Here is a 24420-nt window from a genome sequence, read left to right on the forward strand (position 1 = left end):
ATAATAATTTGGTTCTCTGACATCTGTGTAGGGATGTTCCACTTTACACTAAGGTAAACAGGTAACAATTACTAGTACACTGCACCTTAAGTAATCCCGGTAAAAGCTGTCTGACAACAGGGAGGTTACCTTCCACACTGCAGCCAATGCCTGACTCTAATAATTACATTTCCTATTCAAAGGTTAAACAAGCACTTTGACACTGACAACCCAAAGTTTGATCAAATTCAATACTTGCAGGTATTATATAGCCATTTAAGTTTCAAGTGTTTCAAAGGCCTCTTTGCTTCATTATACCTGCAAACATATAACCACTTGCATTCTAAAAGAGACAAGTTACAGTCAAATTAACCTGGTATGCAAACTGCAAATCTGAGTTCAACAATATATCACTAACAACATTGCAGCAATTTCCTGTTCTTTTTTTTGTAATATATCTTTAAAATATCCAACATAATTCTTTTTTCATCTATCCCATTGAAGCTGTACTCACATACTGGGTTTTCTAATGATCCCTGCCTGAACCCATATTGAATTATTTATTCTGGTAACTTAACATGGCATAAAGAAGCCATGTTAAGTTGATCTCGGCTTGGTTAAGAAATGAAGTTGACAAGATGAACAGTTTAAGATTTATCAATGCCATCTATCAACAAAAAACACCTATTGTAGCTTGTGTGGGCTCTTCAGGCCGGGTGAGTTAAACATATGATATCTTATTACAGATATCATTGAACATTTCGTATTGATTTTAAACATGAAGTCTTTGTCTCTTATTTGATGAGTGTATTGGAGTGATGTCTCACCGACTTGACCAGGTCCAGGAATGTGACAGATGGGGTAGCATTAGATAGCACCACCCTGCTTCTGATCTCAGTGCCATCAACCAGAACCACCCCCTCGCATCTCTCCCCCCGGGTCAGCACATGGCTCACAGACTGCAGGAAACACAGAATCCTTATAACATACTCCAGTGGTGTGCGCATTGGTCATAACCTCAAGATTGAATGTATTGGTTTGAAAATGAAATGGATTGGAAACATTACAACAACAAAATTACAAACTTCCCAATGGTATTTTGCAAACACCTTTGTAATTATCAGACTGTGAATGCTTTTCCTTAACAATATTACTCAAACTAACTGACTAAACTACAAGCATAAGAAACATATAGTCAAACAGAATGCAGGCATGCAATCACTTTTGAAATAATGACAATGTGTGTTCCAAATTGTTCATGTCTTGTCAAAAGTGAGGAAATTATTTAATCAAAGACCATTCTTGAAAAAATAAGCAATGACCGAATAACATGGCTCCCTGCCTCTATAATACATCTGTACTCACCATGCAGCAGAAGATGCTGGCACCATGGTTGGTGGCACAGTTAGCTATGGCCTGAGACACACCTCCCTCTCTCCCTGATCCTCTGTACTCACCCTGTCACAGAAGATGCTGGCACCATGGTCGGTTGCACAGTTAGCTATGGCCTGAGACACACCTCCCTCCCTGATCATCTGTACTCACCCTGTCACAGAAGATGCTGGCACCATGGTCGGTGGCACAGTTAGCTATTGCCTGAGACACATCTCCCTCCCTCCCTGATCATCTGTACTCACCCTGTCACAGAAGATGCTGGCACCATGGTCGGTGGCACAGTTAGCTATGGCCTGAGACACACCTCCCTCCCTCCCTGATCATCTGTACTCACCCTGTCACAAAAGATGCTGGCACCATGGTCGGTGGCACAGTTAGCTATGGCCAGAGACACACCTCCCTCCAAGATCATCTGTACTTACTCTGTCACAGAAGATACTGGCATCATGGTCGGTGGCACAGTTAGCTATGGCCTGAGAGACACCTCCCTCCCTCCCTGATCATCTGTACGCACCCTGTCACAGAAGATGCTGGCACCATGGTCAGTGGCACAGTTAGCTATGGCCTGAGACACACCTCCCTCCCTCCCTGATCATTTGTACTCACCCTGTCACAAAAGATGCTGGCACCATGGTCGGTGGCACAGTTAGCTATGGCCTGAGACACACCTCCCTCCCTCCCTGATCATCTGTACTCTTCCTGTCACAGAAGATGCTGGCACCATGGTCGGTGGCACAGTTAGCTATGGCCTGAGATACACCTCCCTCCCTCCCTGATCATCTGTACTCTTCCTGTCACAGAAGATGCTGGCACCATGGTCGGTGGCACAGTTAGCTATGGCCTGAGACACACCTCCCTCCCTCCCTCCCTGATCATCTGTACTTACTCTGTCACAGAAGATGCTGGAACCATGGTCGGTGGCACAGTTAGCTATGGCCAGAGACACACCTCCCTCTGTCCCTGATCCTCTGTACTCACCCTGTCACAGAAGATGCTGGCACCATGGTCGGTGGCACAGTAAGCTATGGCCTGAGAAACACCTCCCTCCCTCACTGATCATCTGTACTCACCCTGCCACAGAAGATGCTGGCACCATGGTCGGTGGCACAGTTAGCTATGGCCTGAGACACACCTCCCTCTCTCCCTGATCATCTGTACTCACCCTGTCACAGAAGATGATGGCACCATGGTCGGTGGCACAGTTAGCTATGGCCTGAGACACACCTCCCTCCCTGATCATCTGTACTCTTCCTGTCACAGAAGATGCTGGCACCATGGTCGGTGGCACAGTTAGCTATGGCCAGAGACACACCTCCCTCCCTCCCCCCTGATCATCTGTACTTACTCTGTCACAGAAGATGCTGGCACCATGGTCGGTGGCACAGTTAGCTATGGCCTGAGACACACCTCCCTCTCTCCCTGATCCTCTGTACTCACCCTGTCACAGAAGATGCTGGCACCATGGTCGGTGGCACAGTAAGCTATGGCCTGAGAAACACCTCCCTCCCTCACTGATCATCTGTACTCACCCTGCCACAGAAGATGCTGGCACCATGGTCGGTGGCACAGTTAGCTATGGCCTGAGACACACCTCCCTCCCTCCCTGATCATCTGTACTCACCCTGTCACAGAAGATGCTGGCACCATGGTCGGTGGCACTGTTAGCTATGGCCTGAGATACACCTCCCTCCTTCCCTGATCATCTGTACTCTTCCTGTCACAGAAGATGCTGGCACCATGGTCGGTGGCACAGTTAGCTATGGCCTGAGACACACCTCCCTCCCTCCCTCCCTGATCATCTGTACTTACTCTGTCACAGAAGATGCTGGAACCATGGTCGGTGGCACAGTTAGCTATGGCCTGAGACACACCTCCCTCTCTCCCTGATCCTCTGTACTCACCCTGTCACAGAAGATGCTGGCACCATGGTCGGTGGCACAGTAAGCTATGGCCTGAGAAACACCTCCCTCCCTCACTGATCATCTGTACTCACCCTGCCACAGAAGATGCTGGCACCATGGTCGGTGGCACAGTTAGCTATGGCCTGAGACACACCTCCCTCTCTCCCTGATCATCTGTACTCACCCTGTCACAGAAGATGATGGCACCATGGTCGGTGGCACAGTTAGCTATGGCCTGAGACACACCTCCCTCCCTGATCATCTGTACTCTTCCTGTCACAGAAGATGCTGGCACCATGGTCGGTGGCACAGTTAGCTATGGCCAGAGACACACCTCCCTCCCTCCCCCCTGATCATCTGTACTTACTCTGTCACAGAAGATGCTGGCACCATGGTCGGTGGCACAGTTAGCTATGGCCTGAGACACACCTCCCTCTCTCCCTGATCCTCTGTACTCACCCTGTCACAGAAGATGCTGGCACCATGGTCGGTGGCACAGTAAGCTATGGCCTGAGAAACACCTCCCTCCCTCACTGATCATCTGTACTCACCCTGCCACAGAAGATGCTGGCACCATGGTCGGTGGCACAGTTAGCTATGGCCTGAGACACACCTCCCTCCCTCCCTGATCATCTGTACTCACCCTGTCACAGAAGATGCTGGCACCATGGTCGGTGGCACTGTTAGCTATGGCCTGAGATACACCTCCCTCCTTCCCTGATCATCTGTACTCTTCCTGTCACAGAAGATGCTGGCACCATGGTCGGTGGCACAGTTAGCTATGGCCTGAGACACACCTCCCTCCCTCCCTCCCTGATCATCTGTACTTACTCTGTCACAGAAGATGCTGGAACCATGGTCGGTGGCACAGTTAGCTATGGCCTGAGACACACCTCCCTCTCTCCCTGATCCTCTGTACTCACCCTGTCACAGAAGATGCTGGCACCATGGTCGGTGGCACAGTAAGCTATGGCCTGAGAAACACCTCCCTCCCTCACTGATCATCTGTACTCACCCTGCCACAGAAGATGCTGGCACCATGGTCGGTGGCACAGTTAGCTATGGCCTGAGACACATCTCCCTCCCTCACTGATCATCTGTACTCACCCTGTCAAAGAAGATGCTGGCACCATGGTCGGTGGCACAGTTAGCTATGGCCTGAGACACACCTCCCTCCCTGATCATCTGTACTCTTCCTGTCACAGAAGATGCTGGCACCATGGTCGGTGGCACAGTTAGCTATGGCCTGAGACACACCTCCCTCCCTCCCCCCTGATCATCTGTACTTACTCTGTGCCAGAAGATGCTGGCACCATGGTCGGTGGCACAGTTAGCTATGGCCTGAGACACACCTCCCTCTCTCCCTGATCCTCTGTACTCACCCTGTCACAGAAGATGCTGGCACCATGGTCCGTGGCACAGTAAGCTATGGCCTGAGAAACACCTCCCTCCCTCACTGATCATCTGTACTCACCCTGCCACAGAAGATGCTGGCACCATGGTCGGTGGCACAGTTAGCTATGGCCTGAGACACACCTCCCTCCCTCCCTGATCATCTGTACTCACCCTGTCACAGAAGATGCTGGCACCATGGTCGGTGGCACAGTTAGCTATGGCCTGAGACACACCTCCCTCCCTGATCATCTGTACTCACCCTGTCACAGAAGATGCTGGCACCATGGTCGGTGGCACAGTTAGCTATTGCCTGAGACACATCTCCCTCCCTCCCTGATCATCTGTACTCACCCTGTCACAGAAGATGCTGGCACCATGGTCGGTGGCACAGTTAGCTCTGGCCTGAGACACACCTCCCTCCCTCCCTGATCATCTGTACTCACCCTGTCACAGAAGATGCTGGCACCATGGTCGGTGGCACAGTTAGCTATGGCCAGAGACACACCTCCCTCCAAGATCATCTGTACTTACTCTGTCACAGAAGATACTGGCATCATGGTCGGTGGCACAGTTAGCTATGGCCTGAGAGACACCTCCCTCCATCCCTGATCATCTGTACGCACCCTGTCACAGAAGATGCTGGCACCATGGTCGGTGGCACAGTTAGCTATGGCCTGAGACACACCTCCCTCCCTCCCTGATCATTTGTACTCACCCTGTCACAAAAGATGCTGGCACCATGGTCGGTGGCACAGTTAGCTATGGCCTGAGACACACCTCCCTCTCTCCCTGATCCTCTGTACTCACCCTGTCACAGAAGATGCTGGCACCATGGTCGGTGGCACAGTAAGCTATGGCCTGAGAAACACCTCCCTCCCTCACTGATCATCTGTACTCACCCTGCCACAGAAGATGCTGGCACCATGGTCGGTGGCACAGTTAGCTATGGCCTGAGACACACCTCCCACCATCCCTGATCATCTGTACTCACCCTGTCACAGAAGATGCTGGCACCATGGTCGGTGGCACAGTTAGCTATGGCCTGAGACACACCTCCCTCCAAGATCATCTGTACTCACCCTGTCACAGAAGATGCTGGCACCATGGTCGGTGGCACAGTTAGCTATTGCCTGAGACACATCTCCCTCCCTCACTGATCATCTGTACTCACCCTGTCACAGAAGATGCTGGCACCATGGTCGGTGGCACAGTTAGCTCTGGCCTGAGACACACCTCCCTCCCTCCCTGATCATCTGTACTCACCCTGTCACAGAAGATGCTGGCACCATGGTCGGTGGCACAGTTAGCTATGGCCAGAGACACACCTCCCTCCAAGATCATCTGTACTTACTCTGTCACAGAAGATACTGGCATCATGGTCGGTGGCACAGTTAGCTATGGCCTGAGAGACACCTCCCTCCATCCCTGATCATCTGTACGCACCCTGTCACAGAAGATGCTGGCACCATGGTCGGTGGCACAGTTAGCTATGGCCTGAGACACACCTCCCTCTCTCCCTGATCCTCTGTACTCACCCTGTCACAGAAGATGCTGGCACCATGGTCGGTGGCACAGTAAGCTATGGCCTGAGAAACACCTCCCTCCCTCACTGATCATCTGTACTCACCCTGCCACAGAAGATGCTGGCACCATGGTCGGTGGCACAGTTAGCTATGGCCTGAGACACACCTCCCTCCCTCCCTGATCATCTGTACTCACCCTGTCACAGAAGATGCTGGCACCATGGTCGGTGGCACAGTTAGCTATGGCCTGAGACACACCTCCCTCCAAGATCATCTGTACTCACCCTGTCACAGAAGATGCTGGCACCATGGTCGGTGGCACAGTTAGCTATTGCCTGAGACACATCTCCCTCCCTCACTGATCATCTGTACTCACCCTGTCACAGAAGATGCTGGCACCATGGTCGGTGGCACAGTTAGCTCTGGCCTGAGACACACCTCCCTCCCTCCCTGATCATCTGTACTCACCCTGTCACAGAAGATGCTGGCACCATGGTCGGTGGCACAGTTAGCTATGGCCAGAGACACACCTCCCTCCAAGATCATCTGTACTTACTCTGTCACAGAAGATACTGGCATCATGGTCGGTGGCACAGTTAGCTATGGCCTGAGAGACACCTCCCTCCATCCCTGATCATCTGTACGCACCCTGTCACAGAAGATGCTGGCACCATGGTCGGTGGCACAGTTAGCTATGGCCTGAGACACACCTCCCTCTCTCCCTGATCCTCTGTACTCACCCTGTCACAGAAGATGCTGGCACCATGGTCGGTGGCACAGTAAGCTATGGCCTGAGAAACACCTCCCTCCCTCACTGATCATCTGTACTCACCCTGCCACAGAAGATGCTGGCACCATGGTCGGTGGCACAGTTAGCTATGGCCTGAGACACACCTCCCTCCCTCCCTGATCATCTGTACTCACCCTGTCACAGAAGATGCTGGCACCATGGTCGGTGGCACAGTTAGCTATGGCCTGAGACACACCTCCCTCCAAGATCATCTGTACTCACCCTGTCACAGAAGATGCTGGCACCATGGTCGGTGGCACAGTTAGCTATTGCCTGAGACACATCTCCCTCCCTCACTGATCATCTGTACTCACCCTGTCACAGAAGATGCTGGCACCATGGTCGGTGGCACAGTTAGCTCTGGCCTGAGACACACCTCCCTCCCTCCCTGATCATCTGTACTCACCCTGTCACAGAAGATGCTGGCACCATGGTCGGTGGCACAGTTAGCTATGGCCAGAGACACACCTCCCTCCAAGATCATCTGTACTTACTCTGTCACAGAAGATACTGGCATCATGGTCGGTGGCACAGTTAGCTATGGCCTGAGAGACACCTCCCTCCATCCCTGATCATCTGTACGCACCCTGTCACAGAAGATGCTGGCACCATGGTCGGTGGCACAGTTAGCTATGGCCTGAGACACACCTCCCTCCCTCCCTGATCATTTGTACTCACCCTGTCACAAAAGATGCTGGCACCATGGTCGGTGGCACAGTTAGCTATGGCCTGAGACACACCTCCCTCTCTCCCTGATCCTCTGTACTCACCCTGTCACAGAAGATGCTGGCACCATGGTCGGTGGCACAGTAAGCTATGGCCTGAGAAACACCTCCCTCCCTCACTGATCATCTGTACTCACCCTGCCACAGAAGATGCTGGCACCATGGTCGGTGGCACAGTTAGCTATGGCCTGAGACACACCTCCCTCCCTCCCTGATCATCTGTACTCACCCTGTCACAGAAGATGCTGGCACCATGGTCGGTGGCACAGTTAGCTATGGCCTGAGACACACCTCCCTCCAAGATCATCTGTACTCACCCTGTCACAGAAGATGCTGGCACCATGGTCGGTGGCACAGTTAGCTATTGCCTGAGACACATCTCCCTCCCTCACTGATCATCTGTACTCACCCTGTCACAGAAGATGCTGGCACCATGGTCGGTGGCACAGTTAGCTCTGGCCTGAGACACACCTCCCTCCCTCCCTGATCATCTGTACTCACCCTGTCACAGAAGATGCTGGCACCATGGTCGGTGGCACAGTTAGCTATGGCCAGAGACACACCTCCCTCCAAGATCATCTGTACTTACTCTGTCACAGAAGATACTGGCATCATGGTCGGTGGCACAGTTAGCTATGGCCTGAGAGACACCTCCCTCCATCCCTGATCATCTGTACGCACCCTGTCACAGAAGATGCTGGCACCATGGTCGGTGGCACAGTTAGCTATGGCCTGAGACACACCTCCCTCCCTCCCTCCCTGATCATCTGTACTTACTCTGTCACAGAAGATGCTGGCACCATGGTCGGTGGCACAGTTAGCTATGGCCTGAGACTCACCTCCCCCACTCCCTGATCATCTGTACTCACCCTGTCACAGAAGATGCTGGCACCATGGTCGGTGGCACAGTTAGCTATGGCCTGAGACACACCTCCCTCCCTCCCTCCCTGAACATCTGTACTCACCCTGTCACAAAAGATGGTGCAACCATGGTCAGTGGCACATTTAGCTATGGCCTGAGACACACCTCCCTCCCTCCCTCCCTCCCTCCCTGATCATCTGTACTCTTCCTGTCAAAGAAGATGCTGGCACCATGGTCGGTGGCACAGTTAGCTATGGCCTGAGACACACCTCCCTCCCTCCCTGATCATCTGTACTCACCCTGTCACAGAAGATGATGGCACGATGGTCTGTGGCACAGTTAGCTATGGCCTGTGACACACGTCCCTCCCTCCCTTATCATCTGTACTCACCCTGTCACAGAAGATGCTGACATCATGGTTAGTGGCACAGTTAGCTATGGCCGGAGATACACCTCCTATTCCTCCCTTCCTGATCATCTGTACTCACCCTGTCACAGAAGATGCTGGCACCATGGTCGGTGGCACAGTTAGCTATGGCCTGAGACACACCTCCCTCCAAGATCATCTGTACTCACCCTGTCACAGAAGATGCTGGCACCATGGTCGGTGGCACAGTTAGCTATTGCCTGAGACACATCTCCCTCCCTCACTGATCATCTGTACTCACCCTGTCACAGAAGATGCTGGCACCATGGTCGGTGGCACAGTTAGCTCTGGCCTGAGACACACCTCCCTCCCTCCCTGATCATCTGTACTCACCCTGTCACAGAAGATGCTGGCACCATGGTCGGTGGCACAGTTAGCTATGGCCTGAGAGACACCTCCCTCCATCCCTGATCATCTGTACGCACCCTGTCACAGAAGATGCTGGCACCATGGTCGGTGGCACAGTTAGCTATGGCCTGAGACACACCTCCCTCCCTCCCTCCCTGATCATCTGTACTTACTCTGTCACAGAAGATGCTGGCACAATGGTCGGTGGCACAGTTAGCTATGGCCTGAGACTCACCTCCCCCACTCCCTGATCATCTGTACTCACCCTGTCACAGAAGATGCTGGCACCATGGTCGGTGGCACAGTTAGCTATGGCCTGAGACACACCTCCCTCCCTCCCTCCCTGAACATCTGTACTCACCCTGTCACAAAAGATGGTGCAACCATGGTCAGTGGCACATTTAGCTATGGCCTGAGACACACCTCCCTCCCTCCCTCCCTCCCTCCCTGATCATCTGTACTCTTCCTGTCAAAGAAGATGCTGGCACCATGGTCGGTGGCACAGTTAGCTATGGCCTGAGACACACCTCCCTCCCTCCCTGATCATCTGTACTCACCCTGTCACAGAAGATGATGGCACGATGGTCTGTGGCACAGTTAGCTATGGCCTGTGACACACGTCCCTCCCTCCCTTATCATCTGTACTCACCCTGTCACAGAAGATGCTGACATCATGGTTAGTGGCACAGTTAGCTATGGCCGGAGATACACCTCCTATTCCTCCCTTCCTGATCATCTGTACTCACCCTGTCACAGAAGATGCTGGCACCATGGTCGGTGGCACAGTTAGCTATGGCCTGAGACACATCTCCCTCCATCCCTGATCATCTGTAGTCATCCTGTCTCAGAAGATGCTGGCACAATGGTCGGTGGCACAGTTAGCTATGGCCTGAGACACATCTCCCTCCCTCCCTGATCATCTGTACTCTTCCTGTCACAGAAGATGCTGGCACCATGGTCGGTGGCACAGTTAGCTATGGCCTGAGACACAACTCCCTCCCTCCCTCCCTGATCATCTGTACTTACTCTGTCACCGAAGATGCTGGCACCATGGTCAGTGGCACAGTTAGCTATAGCCTGAGACACACCTCCCTCCCTCCTGGATCATCTGTAGTCATCCTGTCACAAAAGATGCTAGCAACATGGTCGGTGGCACAGTTAGCCATGGCCTGAGACACACCTCCCTCCCTCCCTCCCTCCCTGATTATATGTTCTCATCCTGTCACAGAAGATGCTGGCACCATGGACGGAGGCACAGTTACCTATCGCCAGAGACACATCTTCCTACCTCCCTCCCTCCCTCCCTTCCTAACTGATCATCTGTACTTACTCTGTCACAGAAGATGCTGGCACCATGGTCAGTGGAACAGTTACCTATGGCCAGAGACACACCTCCCTCCCTCCCTCCCTGATCATCTGTACTTACCCTGTCACAGAAGATGCTGGCACCATGGTCAGTGGCACAATTAGCTATGGCCTGAGACACACCTCTGTACTTGATCATCTGTACTTACTCTGTCACAGAAGATGCTGGCACCATTGTCAGTGGCACAGTTAGCTATGGCCTGAGACACACCTCCGTAACTGATCATCTGTACTTACTCTGTCACAGAAGATGCTGGCACCATGGTCGGTGGCACAATTAGCTATGGCCTGAGACACACCTCCCTCCCACCCTGATCATCTGTACTCACCCTGTCACAGAAGATGCTGGCACCATGGTCGGTGGCACAGTTAGCTATGGCCTGAGACACACCTCCCTCCCTCCCTCCCTGATCATCTGTACTCACCCTGTCACAGAAGATGCTGGCACCATGGTCGGTGGCACAGTTAGCTCTGGCCTGAGACACACCTCCCTCCCTCCCTGATCATCTGTACTCACCCTGTCACAAAAGATGCTGGCACCATGGTCGGTGGCACAGTTAGCTATGGCCTGAGACACACCTCCCTCCCTCCCTGATCATTTGTACTCACCCTGTCACAGAAGATGCTGGCACCATGGTCAGTGGCACAGTTAGCTCTGGCCTGAGACACACCTCCCTCCCTCCCTGATCATCTGTACTCACCCTGTCACAAAAGATGCTGGCACCATGGTCGGTGACACAGTTAGCTATGGCCTGAGACACACCTCCCTCCCTCCCTGATCATCTGTACTCTTCCTGTCACAGAAGATGCTGGCACCATGGTCCGTGGCACAGTTAGCTATGGCCTGAGACACACCTCCCTCCCTCCCTCCCTGATCATCTGTACTTACTCTGTCACAGAAGATGCTGGCACCATGGTCGGTGGCACAGTTAGCTATGGCCTGAGACTCACCTCCCCCACTCCCTGAGCATCTGTACTCACCCTGTCACAGAAGATGCTGGCACCATGGTCGGTGGCACAGTTAGCTATGGCCTGAGACACACCTCCCTCCCTCCCTCCCTGAACATCTGTACTCACCCTGTCACAAAAGATGGTGCAACCATGGTCAGTGGCACATTTAGCTATGGCCTGAGACACACCTCCCTCCCTCCCTCCCTCCCTCCCTGATCATCTGTACTCTTCCTGTCAAAGAAGATGCTGGCACCATGGTCGGTGGCACAATTAGCTATGGCCTGAGACACACCTCCCTCCCTCCCTGATCATCTGTACTCACCCTGTCACAAAAGATGCTGGCACCATGGTCGGTGGCACAGTTAGCTATGGCCTGAGACACACCTCCCTCTCTCCCTGATCATCTGTACTCACCCTGTCACAAAAGATGCTGGCACCATGGTCGGTGGCACAGTTAGCTATGGCCTGAGACACACCTCCCTCCCTCCCTGATCATCTGTACTCACCCTGTCACAGAAGATGCTGGCACCATGGTCGGTGGCACAGTTAGCTATGGCCTGAGACACACCTCCCTCCCTCCCTGATCATCTGTACTCTTCCTGTCACAGAAGATGCTGGCACCATGGTCGGTGGCACAGTTAGCTATGGCCTGAGACACACCTCCCTCCCTCCCTCCCTCCCTCCCTGATCATCTATACTTACTCTGTCACAGAAGATGCTGGCACCATGGTCGGTGGCACAGTTAGCTATGGCCTGAGACACACCTCCCTCTCTCCCTGATCATCTGTACGCACCCTGTCACAGAAGATGCTGGCACCATGGTCGGTGGCACAGTTAGCTATAGCCTGAGACACTACTCCCTCCCTCCTTGATCATCTGTAGTCATCCTGTCACAAAAGATGCTAGCAACATGGTCGGTGGCACAGTTAGCTATGGCCTGAGAGACACCTCCGTAACTGATCATCTGTACTTACTCTGTCACAGAAGATGCTGGCACCATGGTCGGTGGCACAAGTAGCTATGGCCTGAGATACACCTCCCTCCCTTCCTGATCATCTGTACTCACACTGCCACAGAAGATGCTGGCACCATGGTCGGTGGCACTGTTAGCTATGGCCTGAGACTCACCTCCCCCACTCCCTGATCATCTGTACTTACTCTGTCACAGAAGATGCTGGCACCATGGTCGGTGGCACAGTTAGCTATAGCCTGAGACACTACTCCCTCCCTCCTTGATCATCTGTAGTCATCCTGTCACAAAAGATGCTAGCAACATGGTCGGTGGCACAGTTAGCTATGGCCTGAGAGACACCTCCGTAACTGATCATCTGTACTTACTCTGTCACAGAAGATGCTGGCACCATGGTCGGTGGCACAAGTAGCTATGGCCTGAGATACACCTCCCTCCCTTCCTGATCATCTGTACTCACACTGCCACAGAAGATGCTGGCACCATGGTCGGTGGCACTGTTAGCTATGGCCTGAGACTCACCTCCCCCACTCCCTGATCATCTGTACTTACTCTGTCACAGAAGATGCTGGCACCATGGTCGGTGGCACAATTAGCTATGGCCTGAGACACACCTCCCATTCCTCCCTCCACATAGCCCCAGGCTCCCTTGATTCCTTCCAGCTCTCCCATGACATGGTGGAGTAGCACATACCTAGCAACACACATCATGTAACATCAGGAATATGGCACATGGCCACCTGTTGCATAAGGACATGTAAATCCTGGATTAAAGGGAGTGGCCAGTTGTGAAAATTTAAGGGAGCAGATCTTGCCATTTTAGATAAACAACTAGTTTGAAATGAGCTTCTGACTGGATGGATTTGACCAAGATGTCTAATCCTGATGAACAACTTATAAATAGAAATGATGGTTTATCTCACCTTCAACATAATGTCAAATTTAGACATCTCCTGCACAACTGGCACAGACTGTACGGACAAACACAAATACCATGTATGTGTTCAACATCCTTGTTCTTCAGCGGTAGAATGAATCTTAACATGTTCATCTGCTTATGAAAACAAATATTGACAAATCTCTGCCAGCTTTGATACCAGCATTTGCAGAAGAAGAAACCTCACCCACTGCCTGGAGAATCTGGTGTCAACATCGCCCCTATCACAGAATCCGTGGCAAGTGTTGCCTTCAGGGGCTCCGATTCAAACCAGCGGTCCAATATCTGATAGTGACAATTGATATGAAACATCAATGCAGCTGGGGATCTACCTTCTATCGGTATGAGCATTACTATTAAGGAAACATGTTGTTGAAGGAGTATCTTAAGATGTAGGCTGATAAACTGACCTTCTGGGCTGGTGCAGTCATAAATTCATAGAAGTCGGTAAGTTCTGGACCTAAAGATTTCACTGAAAAATATCATGATCAACAGTTACAACTCCTGAATACAAAACAACACTTGATGGTGGGCTGTCTTGCTGTAGAAACAGCTCTTATTCATGGTAAGCTGTTAAGATAACTTTCTCAAGAGAATGCTTTTGCTGAGGTAGGTGTCTAACTAAAAAGCTGTACAGTCAGCTTTTATGGACGGTAGGCAGTTTAACTAGGATGCTGTGGAGAAAGCTCTTACTGATGGTAGGCTGCTCAAAAAGCCACTGACCCTCTGGCAGGGGATGCTTGACAGTCTTGGCTTGTTACTCTTCTAGTAAAACTCTCATTCCAACCCCTGCTGGATAGCGGCTGTACCTATTCATGGGAAAGACCAAGGGAACAATCCCCACAGCAAATCCGGAGTCAGAGTCCATAAGTCAATCTGGTGTTGTCTTCAATACCCTTGTGGCAGCTCCTGCAATGCCTCTGATACCAATCACTACCGACTCTTGCCTTTCTCTTGGATCTATCAGCACCTGCCTATCTGGTGCTAATAAGGTGATGTTCCACCATAGTCCACCTGCTCTACAGGTGTGTGTGGCTCAGGGCTCTGACCAGCCTGACTGGGACTGTGAACCTTGCACCAGACAAGATAACAAAGAAAGGAAGAACACAAGAAGACAGCTCTTAGGCTGGCATGATGGAATGTTCACACCATGACAAACAATGAAGACGCTGTAGGAAACCTGGCACCCTGCATGAGAGAGACTACTTGTTCTTCTGGCAGGGAATGGGAGCTGATCAAACGATGACTGCAAGCAGATAGATAGATGCTTTGAGCACTACTCTGACCTCAACTCCAGGGAAACAGCATGTCTGTGCACCTGCTGGTGATTGGGGACGACCAATCATCAGTGGAGGAGATGAACAAGGCTACAGAGAGTCTATCTTGTGGGAAAGCTCCTGTTATGGATGCAATCCCTCCAGAGGCTGTCAAGTGCAGAAAGGGGGAAAGCCACCTGCATGAACGTCTGTGTCAGTGATGGGAAGAGGGAGTGGTGGCCCAGGACATGAGAGACAACTACATCCTCACCTTGTGCAGGGACACGGATGATAGAAGTGATTGTAACAATTATTGCGTGATCACTTTGCTGAGCATCGTTGGAAGGCTCTTTGCTTGCTTGGTCCTGAATGGACAACAAAAATACGCTCGCTAATAGGGTGTATCCTGCAGCGCTGTGTGGCTTCATGGCAGGACAATCCACGCCCGTCATGATCTTCTCACTTCACTCGCAATGTGCAGAGAGCATAAACAGCCACACTATGTCAGCTCACAAAAGAGAGATAGCTATTGCCAACCAACTATTGCAATTGCAATAGCTATTGTTTACTACTATTCCAATAGCTATTGCAAATAATTCAGATTTTATGAAAAATATTAACATTTGTTCCGATATTGTAGCAGCACCAAACTTCTGAGTTTCGTATACATCTATTACCTGGTAGTCGAAATGTATTTTCTTGAGTATAGTGAGCACCCAAGAATAATGTACACACCCCTCTAGTGAATGAAGTATTTTGGGAAAAAAACACATTTTTCAAGTACATGTATTATTTGAGTATAAAAGCTACATAGAATCACATCTGTAAATTCAGGTGAATGAAGTGATAACAAACTGGGTCAATAAAACTGTGAAATTTGCGATAACACATCACTAGACATGATGATTTACCATTAAAATTGCTCTTGCTTGTTCTGCTAGGCATTGTTTTAGATATAAGGATTAAGATTATAGTGTGCATATCTCGCAACCTGAGCCAGAAATAGCAATCAGCTGTACATACATTTTCTCCCAGATCTACCAGTGATTCAGTTAAAAAATACTCAATACCATAACATTTTCTGTCAACTAAACTTTGTTTCAAGGCATCAATCTGATCGTGGTTGCTGTAAATAACAGTGAGTTGGTGCGATCTGCCGATCTGTTCACACGATTTCACCGAAATTAATGTAAACACTAGTGAATGAATTTTGAATAAAATTGATAAAATAGTTTACAAACGTAAGTCCAGATATACAATGAACACTCTTTTTTTAAATATTTTTTTATTCAATTCAGTATATGATATTACAGAGTTAAACATTGAGTAGCACATCTTGCAGTATACTTATTAGGTATATGTTACATACCTATACAGCAGACAGCAATGAACACTTTATATAACCAGATAGTGTGATATAACAGGATGAAATTGTGTACAACCTACACCAAGGTTGCTGTCTACAGTCCTTTCACATGTACAGCCTGAGGAATGACTGAATCACAAACACTGAAGTTCTCTCCCACGCCACAATCCTGGGTCTCTTCACCCTGCTCCAACAGCACCAACTTCACAGGCTCGACCATCACATGGAGGATGGGCAGATCCCAACGGACTTCCTGCTCAAATCCAGCAAAACGGGAACCTGTACATCCGGCTTTAAAGAGGTCTGCAAGGGAGACTCTAGGGCATTGGACCAGAGACCATATAATCTATTATATGGTCTCTGATTGGACATAGATGTTGAGCCATGGGATGAACTAGCCGCCATCCTCCTGATGGAGGCACAAGCTCAGCAAAAGACTCAAGAGAGCCAAGGAAAAGTCGACCAAGTCGCTGAGGAAAAACAGACCTCACAGAAGAGCAGCCAGAGAACAACTCCAGGAGACTCCATCTACAAGTGCAGCCTTTCTTATGGATGCCTACACACACCAAAAAAAGAAGTAAAACAGACCTGACCATTCTGTACAGAAGATTGTATTAAAGTGTCCAGTAGAGTTTGTTTTGTTTATTTATCTTAAAAGAATAATTGGGCACCGAGACATTAAGAAACTAATGCTGATCTCAAACCAAAATCCTGTTACCCACCTAAGTCTGAAAATGAAAAAAATGTTACTCCCTAAGCTGCAGAGGTAACTGCAGTGTTATCGCTTAGCGTAACACCATTACTTATTCATTTTAGTGGTGACTCGTAATGATGTATAACAGGAGTTACGTCCCTTAGTCCATGTGCGTTTGCAATATTGCTCTTTGCTGTAACGGAACAAGTCCGATGTCTAAAGGTCAAGGTTAATAAAGCTTTTGTATAAAGCATAAACGAACTCACTCATCTGTTTGATAACAGAACAGTAACTTCCTCAAAAGAAGAGCTTTTACTTAGGTTAGGCTACATACCAGCTCCAAGAAGGGCAATTATTGACGGTAGGCTGTTCCACTTGTCCCAGAGTGAAGCTGAGCTGAATGCAGTGAGTGGGAAGGGTGGGTTGTCTAGCAAAGGGTCCATGGCTGCCACAATACGGTCCATTCTTTCTTCATAGTCACTGAAAGCCTGATTTCATGCATAAGTCCAAGAAAAGTACTCAATCAAGACAGTAAACTTTAATTCAAAATTTTGAATGTTTGTAGTGATCAGTGTTATGAACAAGGGTAATTCTTGTACCTGAGCATCTCTATGGGAGAACTGAGCAATCTGTTGTTTGTTCTTCTCATGATCTCGACTGAGCAGCAGTGACCTGGCTGTGCCATCACGACCACCAGGTGTCGCCAGGGGGGTGTAGGAGCTGGGGTCACGCAGGTACACCTTCAACCCATACTTCTGTAATAACAAATGCACAATTCCAACATTCCTCTGCATGCTTACTCTGTGCAACTGGTGCAGACTGTATTCAGCAATGTAACAATACATTGAAAAGCAAATGATACCTATTAATACCAACTTGCTGAACAATACTTCTTTTGCATGTCCTCGGATGCATGTCTTTACATGTTTTGTCTGTGGTTTAATGCCAAACTCAGCAATGTTCCAGCTCTATGACGCTGACCTGTAAATATTCAAAAGTTTGGATCAGACAATCCAGTGATTGATATTGTGAACAATGATCCCCAGTGATGCCACGCTATCATCCAAGTTACCCAGCCTGACCGGTTATGGGCCGGGAAGGCGAAAATCAATCCCTCAGAGTTAGAAATTACGTTCGCCTTCCCGGTCATCACAAAAATTCTTATTATGGCAGATGATCGCCTTCCCGGTACTTGTTAATTACAAAGAAAACACCAATGAAATGAGGACACTATTTAATCTGGACAACAAAGTCAATATATAACAAGTATAGTATAACATATCATATATCATGCATGTATTTGAAGATGTATATAGACATACATTTTATCATTTATGTAATAATTCAGTTCATTCCCAGTGCAGTAGATCTGCCATATCGTCAGTGTAGTCCATTGTTGTCGTCAATTGGTTCAACAGATCTTCTTTCAAGGCACGGAGTCTAGAGTCAATCACTCGGTATTTTCTCTTCCGAGCAGGTGCTCTTGGGTGAGCGCCTAGCTGCTCAACCCTCACTTCTGTTAGAGATTGTTCACGTTTCAGAAGATTCACTACCTCGAAGATGTTAGGGTGAGTCTTCTGGGCGCTCTTGTTCAGGTGATGATGCCATCCTTCAAGGTTGTTGTTTGTTCTGCGTCCCTGGTTTCCGAAGTGATTCCACAGGTCCTTGCTCCAAGATCCTTCTACCCATGTAGTGGTAACATAGTCCATGAAGCGCGTCACCTTGACGCCTTGAGGACTGTCTGCAATCGCATCAGCCCACACATCTTCAACCATGTCTAGTGGCACCAAGGGAAGGGCAGAAGCTCGTCTTACAACCTTCTTCACTTCTTCAACGCTAGTGTATTCTGTTGCCAGTCCTTCTTTCTGTATGCTGTTCTCTGAGTTCAATTTTTTTTATCTCTTTCTTCACTTTTCCGTCTCACAACACCCCAGTGTCCTCAATGTATAAGTGTCTGTTGTATACATAACGAGGGTACATATCACTGATCTTTTCATTCGCCTTCCCGGTCCCCAGTCCCTTACCCCTCCATTCGCCTTTCCGGTACTACTGGTAAATAGATTTTCGACTTCCCGGCCCGACACCGCCTGACCACCTGAACCGTTTGGGTCACCTCTTAACAGGTGGCTGGGGCCCTAGTCTAACCGTGAATTACATGTGTTTACATAATAGGTATGAAAGGGCAAAAGCATATCATTGCAATCACAAACATACATCCACAAAGTATTGAGGCTCTCCTGACTGTTTCCACTAGAAAATACAACACAAGGCCTATTGCACAAGCGTAACAGAAGTTTCTACTCAACATGCATAGATGCATGTGTATTCTACATTACACACTGATACAAGAGTAACAGGCTAGCAGACATCTTCCCGAGGCAAGAGAGTTAACTGACTGATCCAGTTTCCACCCTTGCCGAACTAGACTGGAATTACTGATCTCGATCGTAGCGCCACCAGTGGCTATTATCAGTTATGTCCCTTCTAAGACTCTCCTATGGAGCAATCAGATTCCACCTCTCGTATCACTTGCGTTTGCTTCACACAAAATGTTGGCGCCCAGTCAGGACGATCTGATCGATAATCAAGATCTATATTGTGATAAACCGGGTCTTACAGCACGAAATGCATCAAATCACGTGAGCACCTTGATTAAAAACATGAAAAGATTTGGAAAATATCTGCTGACAACGAGTTGGCGGTGCACATGCTTTGCAAATCCTGCAATGGACTGAAATCTGCACGACAGTTTACGAACCGGATTTCGATTTTGGTGTGTGATTTTGATTGGACTATGCATAGACTCGTTAGTCCAGCCAAAATGTAACTCCATAATACCAGCCAAGTATGGCAAGGGTGGACACTGGACTTTTATAGTCAGTTAACACTCTTGCCACGGGAAGATGGCTAGCAGAGTGACATTGTACCAGTTTGGAATACGAACACGATGTGCCAAGTATAACAATACACAACAAGATATAAGAAATGTCATTGGCCATGCTATACTGTAAAATACCAAACATCAACATTTCATAACGATATAAAAAGAAACATCCAATAAATGGACAAATGTGACTTTCTATGTTAGGCTATATTGACGATCTTCTCAAGAATGGGATTAGAATTCTGTGAACAAGTTTTAGACAATGAATTTCAGCTTCGTTGACCCATAGAGTTCAGAGCAGATGCTCAAACAGTCAAGCCACATCACCTGTGGTCGGTGAAGAGCAAGGCCACTGAAACATGGCTAAGTGAAAGTTTTAAGGTCATACAGCTGGGTAAGAAATCAAAGTACGCAAAAACTTATTATATATTATTCTACATTCAACATACCGGTATTACACATCAAATTTTATGATTCATGCAACTGTAGGCATGTAAAGGACAGAAATGAGAGTTGAAATTAGGCAGCTGGATATGTTAACAATTGGATTAGAATTCTGTGAGCACTTTTTAGAATATTTCTATCACAATATAGCCACTGTGTGTTGCAATATGTATCATAATACACTATCTGGCACTACTCTGCCCTGACTGATGTATGGACATACAATGAGGACATGACTGTACAACATTATTCACAAGTTTAGATAGGAAAATTCCTCACCTTAAGCTGCAAATCCTTGACTATCTGGGGACGTAACAAGCTCAAAACATAAGACGCCCTGGAAAACTTGAAACCTGAAACATTGTATGTATATATGTGTCAAAGTGATATGGACATATGTCTTTAATACCTGGCAATATGCCAATATGTAAAACTTTGATTTTTTGTCTACTATTGTGAGTGAATGAGTGGGCTGCATGTGTTTGTTTGTTTGTTTGTTTGTTTAATGCTCCAGCTATATGACGGCGGTCTTTTAATAATCAAATCTGGACCAGACAATCAAGTGATTGACATCATGAGCACTGATCCATGCAATTGGGATACGATGACATGCATCAACCAAGTCAGCGAGCCTGACCACACGATCCCATTAGTCGCCTCTTACGACAAGCATAGTCACCTTCTACCCCAGATCTTCACGGGTCGGGCTGCATGTGATTGTTAGCCACACTTCAGCCAGGCCACTGTGGTAGTGCTAACCTCTCACACCTGGAGCATGACTCCCTAGGGTCAGCACTGAGACAGCCAGGCCACTGTGATAGTGCTAACCTCTCACACCTGGAGCATGACTCCCTAGGGTCAGCACTGAGACAGCCAGGCCACTGTGGTAGTGCTAACCACTCACACCTGGAGCATTACTCCCTAGGGTCAGCACTGACACAGCCAGGCCACTGTGATAGTGCTAACCTCTCACACCTGGAGCATGACTCCCTAGGGTCAGCACTGAGACAGCCAGGCCACTGTGGTAGTGCTAACCACTCACACCTGGAGCATTACTCCCTAGGGTCAGCACTGACACAGCCAGGCCACTGTGGTAGTGCTAACCACTCACACCTGAAGCATTACTCCCTAGGGTCAGCACTGAGACAGCCAGGCCACTGTGGTAGTTTCTAACCAGTCACACCTGGAGTATTATTCCCTAGGGTCAGCACTGACACAGCCAGGCCACTGTGGTAGTGCTAACCTCTCACACCTGGAGCATTACTCCCTAGGGTCAGCACTGAGACAGCCAGGCCACTGTGGTAGTTTCTAACCAGTCACACCTGGAGTATTATTCCCTAGGGTCAGCACTGACACAGCCAGGCCACTGTGGTAGTTTCTAACCAGTCACACCTGGAGTATTATTCCCTAGGGTCAGCACTGACACAGCCAGGCCACTGTGATAGTGCTAACCACTCACACCTGGAGCATTACTCCCTAGGGTCAGCACTGAGACAGCCAGGCCACTGTGGTAGTTTCTAACTGGTCACACCTGGAGTATTATTCCCTAGGGTCAGCACTGACACAGCCAGGCCACTGTGATAGTGCTAACCACTCACACCTGGAGCATTATTCCTTAGGGTCAGCACTGAGACAGCCAGGCCACTGTGGTAGTGCTAACCACTCACACCTGGAGCATGACTTTCTAGGGTCAGAACTGAGACAGCCAGGCAGTCTGTAGGGCCTTACACAATGCACTACAACACACTGTCAGCATCTGGTGTAAAGGTGACTGCACTACCGCTGTGAGCAGACCTGGGATAATTTCCTCTGTAACTGCAGCGCCACCTATGATGTGTCTCCGCTCCACCACACACACATCAAGTCCTGCCTTCTGTAGGTAGGCTGCCTGTCAACATAACAGCAATGCTGTAATACTTGTCACAACACTCACCAAACAGCAGTCCTCTAATACTTGTCACTGCACACATCAAACAGCAGTCCTCTAATACTTGTCACAACACTCACCAAACAGCAGTCCTCTAATACTTGTCACTGCACACATCAAACAGCAGTCCTCTAATACTTGTCACTGCACACACCAAACAGCAGTCCTCTAATACTTGTCACTGCACACACCAAACAGCAGTCCTCTAATACTTGTCACTGCACACATCAATCAGCAATCCTCTAATACTTGTCACTGCACACATCAAACAGCAGTCATCTAATACTTGTCACAACACACACCAAACAGCAATGCTCTAATACTTGTCACTGCACACATCAATCAGCAGTCCTCTAATACTTGTCACTGCACACATCAATCAGCAGTCCTCTAATACTTGTCACTGCACACATCAAACAGCAGTCCTCTAATACTTGTCACTGCACACATCAATCAGCAGTCCTCTAATACTTGTCACAACACACACCAAACAGCAGTACTGCAATACTTGTCACAACACACACCAAACAGCAGCCCTATAATACTTGTCACAACACACATCAAACAGCAGTACTGCAATACTTGTCACAACACACACCAAACAGCAGTACTGCAATACTTGTCACAACACACACCAAACAGCAGCCCTATAATACTTGTCACAACACACACCAAACAGCAGTACTGCAATACTTGTCACAACACACACCGAACAGCAGTGTTCTAATACTTGTCACAACACACATCAAACAGCGGTGCTGCAATTCTTGTCACAACACACACCAAACAATGGTACTGCAATACTAGTCACAACACACACCAAACAGCAGTGCTACAATACTTGTAACAACACAAATCAAACAGCAGTACTGCAATACTTGTCACAACACACATCAAACAGCACTACTGAAATACTTGTCACAACACACACCAAACAGCAGTACTGCAATACTTGTTCCAGCAAAACCCATAGAATCCACCAAGACACCTCGTCTGACCATCCGATCCAAGTTAACCTCCTGTCACAAGTGCCCTATTCTAACCCGGGTCCCAACAGGTGACTGGTTCCATGATGTACATTACAAGATGGTGTAACTACTGTACATGGTGATGCTCTATCCCACTCTAGACTATACTTACCGACACCAGTCCATTGTGGCCTGGAAAATAATCGATAGGACATACATATGTAAATAGATTTATTAAAAAAGAATGCACATATATAAATGACTATCATGTTATCGAAATATTTACTGTTATGTATAAGAATCTAAGATGTTTAAAAATTATTAAACTATTATTGTCAAAATTATTCTTTTATTCACAGTAGTCATATGACAAAATCTGTCCAAGAATGCAATATGCTATACAATATACTGCATGACCTGCATGATATTACAGTTAAAGCAGTCTCATACCTGCACCAATCACAACCGCATCGTAGTGGGACTTGAGGCTGTTAGTGTGGGTTGACCGTTGTCCACCGCTGGAGAAACTGTCCACAAACAGCTTTCCACCTGAACCTCTCTCCAACAACTGACCACAGGTGACAACACCCCTCTCCAACAACTGACCACAGGTGACCACACCCCTCCCTGTCCCCCTCAGTTGGCCTACTGTCCTGCACAGCATATTGCATGTGTGGTGTGAAGCCCTGGAAGTTGCCCTTGTGACCCTGCTGGGAGCTGACAGTTGGGCTGATCATCAAGTTGACCCTGAACGTGCCAACACATACACGACCTACATAGATGGTTACAGATACAGGCACTATTATCTACTAGAACTGGCACTTATCTAACAATGTGTCTGAAGCACTGACATATGCACTGATACAATTAACTGGGAGTTTAATAGCAAATGAGTTAAAGTAAAACATGTTATAAAGTGATATAATTCATGAGATTAAATATGGTATGTCTTAGTAGTAGTAGCAGTAGTAGTAGTAGTAGTAGTAGTAGTAGTAGTAGTAGTAGTAGTAGTAGTGGGAAGCTTGTTGAGCCCATCTTCCCAAAGCAAGGGAGTTAACTGTAAAAGTCCAGTTTCCACCCTTGCCGACCAAGGCTGGGATTATAGAGTTACATGTTGGCTAGAGTAATGGGTCTTGTATAATGCATAATCCAATCAAAATCGCATAACAAACTAGACATCTGGTTCAGAAACAACATGGATTTCAATGTGCAGATTTCAGTCAACTGCAAGATTTGAAAAACATGCCTACAGTCACCTGGCCGATAGCAGATATATAGCAAATCTTTTTGTTTGTGTTTTTTTGTTTTTAATC

The 24420-nt window shown here is 48.4% G+C and overlaps 1 protein-coding gene across 5 annotated transcripts in view; it reads right to left on the reverse strand.

Annotated features, from left to right (window-relative positions):
- LOC124116048 (pyridine nucleotide-disulfide oxidoreductase domain-containing protein 2-like) overlaps positions 1–24420 on the reverse strand; it is a 72802-nt gene that overhangs the window by 30850 nt on the left and 17532 nt on the right. The window contains exons 2-11 of one of the 5 annotated variants that reach the window (XM_046477266.2): positions 23558–23854; positions 23280–23299; positions 22007–22100; positions 20492–20565; positions 17484–17639; positions 17219–17372; positions 13979–14040; positions 13756–13853; positions 13184–13325; positions 807–938 (exon numbers count right to left, since the gene is read on the reverse strand). In XM_046477266.2, coding sequence (XP_046333222.2) covers positions 807–938; positions 13184–13325; positions 13756–13853; positions 13979–14040; positions 17219–17372; positions 17484–17639; positions 20492–20565; positions 22007–22100; positions 23280–23299; positions 23558–23771 — 1146 coding nt within the window. In that variant the 5' untranslated portion in view covers positions 23772–23854. Of the gene's footprint in view, positions 1–806; positions 939–13183; positions 13326–13755; positions 13854–13978; positions 14041–17218; positions 17373–17483; positions 17640–17760; positions 17866–20491; positions 20566–21395; positions 21744–21812; positions 22101–23070; positions 23225–23279; positions 23300–23557; positions 23866–24420 lie in introns of those variants that run through there. The other 4 variants (XM_046477265.2, XM_046477288.2, XM_048393468.1 and 1 more) reach the window with 4 other exon arrangements.

Source organism: Haliotis rufescens, unplaced genomic scaffold (genome assembly GCF_023055435.1).
Source record: "Haliotis rufescens isolate VD_foot unplaced genomic scaffold, xgHalRufe1.0.p SCAF_12, whole genome shotgun sequence".
NCBI lineage: Eukaryota > Metazoa > Mollusca > Gastropoda > Lepetellida > Haliotidae > Haliotis > Haliotis rufescens.